The sequence below is a fragment of the Excalfactoria chinensis genome, chromosome 9 (assembly GCF_039878825.1).
Source record: "Excalfactoria chinensis isolate bCotChi1 chromosome 9, bCotChi1.hap2, whole genome shotgun sequence".
Lineage (NCBI taxonomy): Eukaryota > Metazoa > Chordata > Aves > Galliformes > Phasianidae > Excalfactoria > Excalfactoria chinensis.
The window spans coordinates 3,326,293-3,338,538 of NC_092833.1; the positions used below are offsets into that span (position 1 = coordinate 3,326,293).

The following is a 12,246-nucleotide window of genomic DNA, read 5'->3' on the forward strand; positions in this document are numbered from 1 at the left end:
GGATCCGAAAGAAACTTATCACTTTGTCCTGGTTAAATACTGCCAAGTGGGCTGAAACTAGAGGAGAGGAAGAAATTCTTCTAGCTTCAGTATACGAAGGCTTTTAAAAAATTCAATGACATACACAAGAGTGATATTTTGAGCATTTAAAGTTACTTTTCATTGCAAACCAATTATCTCATCTTTAAATTTAATGTCCAAGTTACACATGCAGACACAAATATCCACATGCAGAGGAGAGGCAGCACGATGTGGTGTAAAAATGCCTCTTGTTTCACTGTTGCCTGCTCTGTGTTTAAAATCAATTTTGGGTTCTGACAAATTGCTTTTTCTGGAACAAGATCACTTGTTTTGCCAAACAATGATATAGGGAAACAAGAAATCACTCTGCAACACTGATGCATTTATAACCTGCAAGTTTAAATGCACAGGCTGATAGATGCAAACTGGAAACACTGCAGAACTACTTCAAATAAGTCCTTCTGGACAGAATCAGTGCCTTAGAGTCCTCAGTCAAATCTGTTGTATTACATGCTCAATGGCAGCTGTGCCTATTGGCATACAGTCAGAAAATGTCTGATTAAAATCTGTGTGAAAACCTACTTCTTGCATCATATAATAGGGATGCCATACATAAAACATTCCTAGAGATACAATACATTTTCATCTGCTAGGACAGATGCAACTGGTTCCAAGAAACTAAAATTGGACATCTAACCAACCTGCGCTGTTCAGAATACAAACATATGACTATGAAAGATATCCTCCAGCAAGGTGAAGAAGTTGACAGACAGTTCTAATTAATGACCTTATTTTTAAAAAGGAGATCCAAAAGATATGCCAGGTCTGGAAGTTTGTTGCTTCTAGAAACATTCACATACGACACGGAAATACTCTTGCACTGTTTTACATCCTAAGGGCTTGACAAATATATGGAATTTGTCTTTTCTTTGGCATGGCCACCTGAAAATACAGGTTTCAGTTTGACTAACTGATGCAAAGTAACGCTGCCTCACTTTATTACTGTTAAGTCCATTATTTTACCCAATGCTATCAGTGAATAATGCTCCCATTACAACTGACAATCATTGGCACCAGTGCTAAAGATGTGTAAACTAAAACCAGCCATAGAGATTACTGGTCAATATTTAGAATGTCAAATATGATCCTGGAATAAGCGTCATCATTTTATCTTCTGTATTTCAACACTAACTAACATTTTAAATTCATATCTAAACAACGGAAAGAACCCCCATACTTCTTGTAGATGAAGTGTAGTTTTGTCAGTAATTTTTATGTTACACCTCCCCTGACTGAACCCTGAATTTCAGCGCTGACATCCCATTTCACACTGCTGTTATTGAAGTTTTTCAGATAAATTAAAGGTTGATTTGATAACAGGCCTGAAGATAGATATGATTAATCGTCCCACCCCAAAACAGTTCCAAGTGAAAGGCTCAAGTAAATTACGTTCTCTCCGTATACACGAATCAAATAAGGTGAGAGGGAGCTTTGATCCAAGTCCTGTCACTGCTGACAGGACTTGTATTTGTTATCTTCAAAAGACAGAAGAGGACTGAATCTGAACAGAGGGCCTGACTGCTACGGCAAAGCTTTCAGTGGTGGATAATACAGGGCGCACCAGTGCCTGCAGCCACACAGCACAAGGAAGAGGAGATTCAAGGATACAACATGGAAGAAAAAAGGAACACAGAATGGTTGCTTGCAGCAGAGCTTACCACCTTTTATCTGAGTGAAACACTGCCCTGGATAAAAGAAGTCAGGCTGCTATCTGCCTCTCCTCAGCTACCCTGCCTGTAGGAGAAGAAAATTAAAGCCATCTGTACAAGGAGCTCAGGATTAGAGAAGGAAACTTCCAGAGTTATAGACACACTTAAAAGTAATATCTTAAAGAGAAATGTAATTCATGGGGAAACTCACATGAAATCATAATCAACATGGAGAAAGCACGCACATTTCTGACAACAAAATAAATACGCTGGATAATCTATTGCCAAGCAGTTATTTGCATGGAAGGTTGGATTTATGCTGTGCTGTGCCTGACAGAAATACAGACAGAGCAAATCTGAAAAGAAATATTGCTTGCAAATCACTGATTCTCATACAAACCTTTGAGAATCACAAAGCTGAGTAGTTTGAGCAAATTCAGAAAAGAATTGAGCAAGGCTATGAATTTTTTAATTGCTAATTTAGGATAATAAATATTATACTCAAAGTTTACCATTAGATTACAACATTCATTTCAATTTTCAGAACAGAAACAGAGACATGAAGAGCACACACTGGCATGTTTTTCTGCTTTTTCCTTAAAAATTTGACAGAAGCCACGGTATCTTTATTAATGACAGAGGGAAGAAAAAGCACAGGTATGTCAGGGTATGAATAAACCATAACACAGCTGCAGACTGCTGAAGCTTGTTCATCACCTCCGGAGCTACCAAACTTTGAAGTACACCAGCACCTTTTCATATTATAAGCCAATGAATACTGGATTCCCTGCTAAATAGACTAGATTAGATTGCAAGGAGAAAACCCTGATATCTGCAAAGCTAATGTATGCCTTAAACTGCCTAAGGTGCCTCTATCACTGGAGGTCTTACGAGGTGAAAGTCGTATATAAGAAGACATGACTAATCTTAAAAGAGTACAAGCTTCAGAAGTTTTTCTGGCTACATATACTAAGCAACTACTTACTGTCAGCCTTGGGTAATCTGGTGATTCTATCTGTTATTACAGAAAATTTATACAAGTGAAAAAAAATATGTAAGTATTCAGGGTTCACCCAAACAGACCATTTCAAAGACGATTCATCATTGCAGCTTAAGTGACACACTCAGATATGGTATTTCCTTCCTTTGGAAGAGTGATGCTGCACCTGACATTCCACTGTTATTAATAACAAAAACCTGCATTACTTGAAGTTACGAACAACAACAACAAAGGTAAGAGTTAATTTTTAGTGTGTAGTGTATTCAAGTGACAAGGCAGTGGCATGAAGCTTCTGAGAAAAGACTGCAAATCCAAATAAATTAGAAAATGTCCACAAATTAGGATCAGAGGACAAGAAATGTGCTTAAACTAGGGGAAGAGGTGGGCATTACAGTGAAAACAAAAAACCCCAACAATGAACCACCTGATTCTTAAAGCAGAAACTGAAAACGCCTTTTTTCGTGTTAAATTATCTTGAAAACTAAAGATTGCTTCTTCACAGCTTTAGCAGCTCAGTTGCTGCCACTTCATCCCCTGACTGCAGATCTGCAGGGAAAATTCTTCCTAAAATCTAACAGTATTGCATCTTCAGAGTAGATTATTTCAGTGCAACCTCCAGAGTAATACATTACTCAAACACCATATAAAACAAACAGGTTTATCTAAACAAAGAACATATTCATTTAAAATTTGTAATTGAAAATCAGTTGGGAGAAAATCTGGTGTGTTTGATGAGAAACTATATATTTCTCCAGATAGTTAGCAATACTGCAGGTTTGACTTAGATTTCTTCATAGCAAAAAGGGGCCTGTGGGGAAGAGTGCATATGACAACCGATAATTATAAACATTTTACAGGCAGACTAATATGAGTTAAAATAATAAGAAAGAGGAAGGCAGTCGTGCTTCACTCCCAGAGGTCCAAAATTGTTATTTCAGCTGAGACATACAGCCCACAAAGCATACTGAAGAACTGCAACCCAAGGCATGGAAAGTATTCAAGGGTTAAGTTGTGGCCTTCCGTGAGGCTGGGAGGGTAAGGTTTGAACAGGCCCCACGCCCTAAAGCCTCTGCAACTTTACCCTGAGCCCCTCCTCCCCTGCAGTTCCTGAGACAACACAGAGGCCCACTAACCCTATGTGCTCCTCCCTGGAGAGTCATGGAGTTGTAAGCAGACAACCTGCAGGAAGGCAGGAGCCAAAGGGACAAGGACCACTTCTTCCCCAGGCAGCCCAGCAGATGAGCATCAAAACCCTGAATTATTGCTTCTGAGCTGCCTCAATACAGTAACTGATACACATCCTGAAACTGAGCCAATGTCATCTGAACAGCCTCAATTTTATGTCTACTGCAGCTCTGCGGTAGCAGAAGACAGACTGATAGCATGTGAAACAGGACCCAGAATTTCTGTTTAGACTAATCTATGTTTGTTCACTGTAGGTAAATTAAGAAGATAGTAGATTAGTTTTGTTGAAAGGGATCTGCAGACGCAATCAAGTCCAAATGCCTGATCACTTCACGGCTAGCCAGAAGTTACGGCACAATATTGAGGGCACTGTCCAAATGCCTCTTGAATGCTGGACAGATCTGGGGTATCAACCCCTCTAGGAAGACTGTTCAGTGTTTGACCACAGTTATGAGAAAGATCTTTCTCCAGAGCCCAGCCTGACTTTCCCTCACCGTATGAGTTAGCCTTCTTGCTATTTCCAAAGGCTAAATAATTCTAGGAGTAAATCATGATTCCACTGGTCATCAGATGCTACTATCAAACAGCTGCCTTTCTTTCATTCTACGTGCAATCTCAAGACTTTTACAGCTGATTTGTGCATTGATACATCCTTCCTTAATGCAAACACACAACAATGAAGAGTTTAGGCATAGGCATAGCACACAAGAAGCTTTCTTGAAAACTGTCTGGATCACACTGAGATGGAGTCTGTAATGAAGGGATGCATCCCACCATGTATCCCAAGCAGACTTCACCCTGAAGCAGCAGCTGGGACAGCCTGCTCTGCACCTCCAGTGGAAGCATGCTCTGTATGATGAAGATATGTGCACGTAACACCAGAAGGTGTTCTCAGACATGTCAGAAGGATAGCACTGATGCACACCCCAAGCTGCTTCTTAACTGCTCTGCTGACATGGGCACAAAGAGCAGCTCCCAGGTTGAGGTCCCAACAGTCTACAGCTACAAGGAATGCAGAGCTTCCATTCAGACACTCCTGTTGCATTGCACAGCAGCTGGAAATCCTTTCTGCAGACTCTCTCTGCATTCTCTCTGCCTAGAAAGATAGTACATTTTAAATTTTGTACCTATTAGTTGTATTAATAAATTCCCTTTGTGTAAGTGTGGATCACATAGTATTATTACTAATGTGGACAGCCTGTATTCTGGATGTTCTTCTGTAAAGCATTCTGCTGAAATTCCAAACGCCAGCTATTCTGGCAGGTATTTTTCAGGACCAAATCAATCACTGTGCTCAGTTCACTTAATCAAGGAGTAAGTTTCCCACCACAGCACTGTTATGGGGTCCTCCTACCACTCTGTGTAAACACACAGGTACTGATGTATCAGTGAATGTCTGCAGTGCTTTGCTATTTCTCTGTTCTAGTCTATAAATAGTCTCCAGGATTCCTCATCAGGCAACAGATGTAAATAGTCCAGCATTTTTTAAAACACCAAAGTACTCTAATGAAAAAAAAAGAAAAAAGCATCTGAAAAACAACACATGTTGCCCTTACTGTGCATTTGTTTTTTTTTTTTTTTTTTGTTGTTGTTGTTGTTGTTTGTTTTTAATTACTGCAATAAACAGTGAGGCAGAAATCTAATGTAAAATTCTGCCCAAGTTAAGACACTGAGAAAACAGCAACGTGGCAAATACTGATAGCATTTGATCAAACAAGTTTGTCCAGGGAAGAACTGAGCGTGCTTATGAGGAGCACCCTCCATTCTGTCCACCTCCCCTCCCTCCCAAACTCTGACCAACACCTGCAAGCTCTTGGTCTCTCAAATGTGAGCAGAAAGACGTCTTGTGGAAGTCACTGCCCATCAGTATGTGATGCTTGAAGGAGCTTCTGAAGCTTCTGGAAAGCTTTACAACAGAACATTCAAAGTTACTTCTTTAAATCACACATATTGCTCAAGCTCATGAGTAATTCAAAGTGGTCAGGCGGATTTTTACAAATTATCATTTCATCTCAAATGCAACTCTTAGTTTCAACTTTATCTTTGAAGATTAAAAAAAAGTGTGACTTTAGCCTTCACTGCTGGAATCATGATGGATTCCCAAACACACATTACCTTACTGCTTCAATTCCATCTATTTCATCCCCCTGCTTTCATCAACCATTAGTACTTTATAGCCCTCCCAGTCAGCAGAGGTCATTGCCCACCATGCCGTTACTCACTCAAAGTTTTTTTGTTCCTCGTCCCCTCCCTGGGCATTGCTGCCCCAGGTACATCTCACCTTCCTTCTACACCTCAGAACTGCATGAAGAAAGGCACACTGCAACACCGTTCATTTCCAAAACTTGCTTCAGGCTCAGACTATTCCTCCCAAACTAGCAAGTCTCCTAAGGAAATAAGTTTCTGTGCAGAAATAGGTACACTGCGGACATCCAGACTATAAAAGGCTTCTGCTCATCCACTCCTGTTTAAAGAAACCCCAACATCCAGCTGTTTAGGTAGAATGGCTCCTTATGAAAATAGCAGTTCTTGCCACAGAGTAGCAGTATGGACAGTCAAAATAAACAAAACTAATATCTGATAGTTATTTAAGTCACCACAGAAGTGGTTATGTATAGATAACAAACATATTTTCCTGCTTGTGAACCTTATCATCAGAAAATACTCTTTACTGCCAGACAAAAAAGAAGAAAAAATGAGGCTGCCTCTGAAATTCCTCTGAAAAGTGGGATAAAGTTCAAATTAAAAAATGAAACTCCTTAAAAGGTTTGGAAACACCTTTACTCAATGTGTGTGTATAAACAAAGTAAACTTTCTTACCCACCAAAGGACTTCTCTATTATATCCAATACTTGGAAAGAGTTCGGGAGGAAGAGCAGAATTCCTTACCAGCTCTAGAAATCACATGATAAGCACTATGGCATGGCTTAATGGGCTTCTTATACCTAAGCTTCTAAAATAAATAAACAACTCAAGCAATTTACAGTCATCAAAAATGTTTTGCTTCACATAAAGTTATTTTAAAAACTCTGATCTGCTGTTCTGAGAAGCATCTCAGGTGTTTTCTGCTTATCACAGTCAGCCATCAGAACACACTGCAAATAGATTTTTAAATTTATACAACAGACACGAGCCAAAATTTAGTATTCTGAGCTGGCATAGTCTAAAATACAGTATTCACCATCAGATTGTAGCCTTACTCTGTAATACTTGAACTGCTGGAAATCCCTGCTGCCAGCATCTCCACTTGCACTGTAAGACATCACGTAAACAGACACCTAAGCTGCAATGTGCACCGAGCAGTAGCAATCAATCAGTAAACGGCAAGTTACAAGCCACTGTCTGACAGCACTGTTTCACGAGCAGCCGGGTTACTACTTTCAGATCTACCAAAAGCTGCAGCCAGCAGCGTGAGATACCTCCAGGAAAAGAAAATTCCTAAGGTTAAAAAGCAAGCAAATAACAAAAAACAACACATGTACACATGGCTGGATTGAAAAGCTTTTAACAGAGAAGATATCTGTTTTAGAGCACCAGCTAGACAAGCTACTTTGGTTTCCTGAATGCTGTTATTGTGCAGGACAGTAAGGGAGCAGTGAACATGTGATAACAAATGATGTGATTCCAGGATGTCAAAGTGCCTCATGGCAAAGTGGCTTTAAACTTCCTCTTCACATGATCAGGTCAGCATTCATGCTGACATAAAAGCTTAGTTTACAAGTTTACTCTTAGCCATGGGTTCACACTTAGAAACAACTATTCTGTCTTCCTCTGGGATCATCTAAGGAAGCTATCCTGTCTTGCCAACTGAAATAACCCACAAGAGACCAGATGGGAATTTTTCTCTGCTGTCTCACAGTCCACAGCTATGCTTCCCTACTTCTCCCCTCTTATTTTATAATTTCTCCCAAACACATTCACATCCTTCTTTGTTTTCATCCTTCTAGTGTTTCCTAGAGCAGCCTTGCAAAAGGCAGAAAAGGAATGTGGGATGGCTCCTTCTGCAGACATAGTGGACCAAGCCAAGCTGCACTTTGCTTACCTTGGCAGATACTCCCAGCATTACACAAGCTGCTTTCACACACAAATCTCCAGTTTGCAAAAGCATCCCACCCCCACCAGCCTCTAAAAAAGGTCCGTAGAGCAAGCTGTCATCACAATGCCCGAGTAACTGCAAAGTCCTTTGGATGAAAGCACTCAAGAAGCTATTTAGCATTTGACTATAATAACCTGCAGCAGGGCAGGATAAAGATTCTTCACCCCCCAGTGCCATTACAGATGCTTATAGAATGGGTAATCTTAAGAAGGGTCACATTCTTTAATTATGTTCCTACTTTGTATGTGAAATGCAATGCTAACAAGCAGAGAATTCATTTGATGGAAATAACGGACCACTCCATCCTAACTGAAGAGTAAATTCCTCTATAAATCACAAACTGAAAGGCACAGGTGTTGTAGAAAGAATAATCTAATAGCAAGTGTATGAGACTAAGTTCTGTTCAAATCCAAAAATCTAGGAATTTTAGTTCAGTAATCTTTTTTTGCTAAATCTATGCATTTATATTCACAGCTGATACTGTGGGTCAGATAATACAGTATTAACAAGAACAGAGTTCCACTTATTACATTGTTCAGCCTTTGCTGCATAATTCCCAGCAGCAGATAAGCTGACTGCAGATAACTGGTCATAACCTACTGCACACTGCGCTGCAGCTGGATCTGGTAGAGCTTGCTCCTTCCCAAGCAGCAAGAAGAGCTGAACAAAACTCAGTCTGCAACACATACACCGGCATGCTGCTACTTCAGGGACACAACAGCAACATGCTGCTCCTGACTACAGAAGTATTTAATTTTATATTATCCCTCCAGATCAAAAACAGCGAAAGCTTAATCCAAGAAACCACAAAGCATTTCAGCCACTGCTTCTGAGGGTCCAGGAAAGGCAACTATGGAAAGAAAGCCTATCGGTCTGAATTCATATATGTTTCTACACACCACGCAAGAGTTCCCACTGCTGTAAACTTGTAAGATTCACAGATCCTATTTAAAAACTACAGATTTAAAACATCTCCTCAAGTAAACAAGAGCTCTACTATTCAACACATCCAGAAATTTCTCAATATTTTTTTTTCCCCTCAGCCAGCTCACTTCCATTGGAGACAGATTTCTTACCACTCTGCTTGTTGAAACAGAAAATGCTTCCAGAAGAAAATGCAGTCCATATCATCCTCATAGATACTTGTAATAACTACGGGATGCAGTTTACTAACAGCAGACATTCATCCCATAGTACACGTCTCACAATTGGAAGATAAAAAGATAAAACAAATTCAACAAGAGAAGGGTTGAAGGAAAGTGTAATGAAGAAATATGGTAAGACTTACGGTCAAGTCCATTGATGTATCGCATTGTAATTTCACAGTGCCCCCAAACTGCACTGACTATCGGGTAAAGTTTTTTCCCTTTTAGTCCTCTGAAGGCCACTCCGAGATACTGTCCATCTACCATAAAGCTGAGCGTTCCTTCGTCCATATCCAAAACCACCAGTAAGGAGTCTGGGAGTACAAAAGATTCATCCGGTTCCAAAAAGACAGGATAGGTGACCCCAGGCTGGTTTTTACAGTTGTGATAAAGTTTGTTGCGTCCCAGATCCCAGCCCCACGACTCACTGTTGCTGCCCACCAGTGACGTGTACCCCACCGAGTGCAGTGGCGCTTCTGCTGTAGAGACACCCACCACCGCGTGAGTCCCCCGCTGCCTCGTGGGCCAGTGGATTTGCCAGACATGGAGGCCTCTTGTGTAGCCGACTTTACCTCGGATGCAATCTGTGCTTTGGGCAACGGGATGTCTGTGAAAAGTCAGTTTATCATCTTCCTTTACAAATATATTTAAAGAGCGATCTTCGTTGTTCCAAGCATGTTTGTACTGGATCTCCAGCTTGGCAGGAGGCATATCCAACAACATGTCCAGCCGCGCAGGCTTACAGAAATCTGGGCCTCTCAGCTCTCGTTTCACTGGCCTAAAAGGGGGCTCCCTCACATCCACAGACTTTATGCTCCCTGAGATTTTCTGGCCCATTTCTTGGCTGCAGATTTACCAAGGAGAAAGAAAAGCTGACTTTGGCCCAACGTTACCTCATGAAAGCACTTGTACTCTGAGCCAGTGGCCTGACAAGCTGACTGAATTTACTTCTCCTGTTTGGAGCTTTTTAGCAGCAATGTTTCCAGAGAAAAAAATGTTCCTGAAACAAACAAACAACAGAAATTTTCCAGTTAGTTTAAGAAAGTCAATAGAAAACCCACAGCATATTTTTAAAGAACAATTTATTTTCCCTGGTAGTTTTTTGAAACACAAAAGCTGACAATTTACCACTTTTTGTTCAGTAACATACCACGCTAACCAGACTGATGACAGCATATTCTGAGCCCACCAGCACACCAAGCACAGACAGTCATTTCCTCCAATTCATAATAGGATACAGACATTCCTCACCTTCTGCCCTTCTACCCATTTTGTCTAGCCAGGTTCACAGCAGTCTTGAAAAAGGCGCATGGTATTCCCCAGCAACAGCAATAAACTTGATGTCCAGCTGCAGCTTCACTTTCATTTACTCTTTTGTTTCATGCTCTCAGAAATAGGCACTACATCTCCTTGCATTTCTAGCTGTTCTTTTCCCTGGGCCCTTGCAAAACAGGGCTTCAGCTTTGGGTTCCTCTAAAAGAAATGAAGCCAGCAGCAAATGGCTGAAGAGTTCTAAATGTTTATTTTTAGGGTACCCGGTTTAGCAAAGTGTGAAAGCATCTCTGACGGAGAAGAATCTCAGCTCTATCACTTTGAAGAGGGATACGGGGAAAGTAAAGGCATTCCCCAGGAGCTCCTTCTCACTGAAACAGTACAGTAACTTGAAAATTACCCAACATGAGATCAACTTGAAAGATCTCTTCCTTCTTTTCACACTATGTAAAGAGAATCTGGAAGTTCAAACAGTAATTAGATTTAACTTGATGCTTGCCTTTGCAAACTTGCAGAGGCACTGGCAGACTTCTGCAAAGCTGACTCAAAGGTACGATGATGAATGTGGTCTGCTGAAGCAAGGTCAGTACTGTAATTACCCAGAGGGCAACAAAATACTGACAGAAATGCACACAGAGAGAAGTGACAAGGAGTAAATATTATCAGATAAGAAGGATACATGATCAGTAATTGGGTGGCTCCTTTCAAAAACATGCTTGAGCTTGAAAGCAGTATATGGGAAGAGAAAATGTCAGCTGTTCAAGAGGAACCCCAGTGATTCCTGGAAGAGCTTTAGCTCAACATGTCTCTTAAAATTTCATCTTGAAAGCACAAGGTGACTGCCATGTTCCTGCTAGCATGCTGAGGGAAGACAGCTAGGGAAGTCCTCGGTGCATCCTCACATTTCACTTCCTGATTACATGAGGAACTAACCTTGGCACTGAGATTTAACTGGCAGGTTACCAAAAGACTATAAACACCAAAGGGACTCACTTGGCAAGCCATAGACAAACATTCTTCCTAAAGTGCCCTGAATTGCAACAGAAATAGGTTGCTAATAAACAGATCAGTAATTCACAGGAGTAAAATATATCATCGTAAGTACTTTGATACAAGCATAATTGTGTCTTTACTCTGGGTTGTGCTTGGTTATATGTGAACACCACTGTTCAAATATCAACATTATCAAACAATTTAATCATAGACTGCAACATTTTGCCAAATGGCTTTGTATGTACATAGGACTGAATGATAATGTAAAATTTTATAGTTCCAGATGTGTTAAAGATAAGAGCTTCATAGCTGCTCTTCATCAAATACTTTCTCCAACCAACTGTAACATATTGTGCTCTTCCTATTCTTGTTGTGCATGTCTAACATTTGTTCTCAGCTTCTGCTATAAGTCCAACTATAACCACACTTGTAGCATTCAGCTGTCAGAGGACCTGGACAAGTAAAAGCAAAAGCAAATTCAACACAATTGTACTGCTACAGCAGCACAGGTGTAACCCCAGACTAGCTGCTATCTCACCGCTCTGATCATGTGCATTTAGTGGTAACTGACATGAAATTCTTTATCTGAGGTTGCAGTGCATGCTTTCTGCTCACAGCCTACGCACCACTAACCTGAGCCCTGTAAGGAGCAACTCATGCAGACAGTGCTCTTGGAATACAACAGTCCCTCTGGCTGCCCGCACGACCAGCTTGCCTCCAAGCACGCGTCATCTGTCCCTTTCCTTTGTCAGCATCCTGCCCATTTAACATCAAACAGATGTCAGAGACAAGCTCTGAAGCAAAAATGCATCAGCAGAGGCATCA

At 40.8% G+C, this 12,246-nt stretch overlaps 1 protein-coding gene across 2 annotated transcripts in view; it reads right to left on the minus strand.

The window, feature by feature from the left end:
* SPSB4 (splA/ryanodine receptor domain and SOCS box containing 4) overlaps positions 1 to 12,246 on the minus strand; it is an 81,193-nt gene that overhangs the window by 52,430 nt on the left and 16,517 nt on the right. For both annotated transcript variants that reach the window (XM_072344493.1, XM_072344494.1), the window contains exon 2: positions 9,300 to 10,156. In XM_072344493.1, the coding sequence (XP_072200594.1) occupies positions 9,300 to 9,993 (694 nt within the window). In that variant the 5' untranslated portion in view covers positions 9,994 to 10,156. The remainder of the gene's footprint in view (positions 1 to 9,299; positions 10,157 to 12,246) is intronic.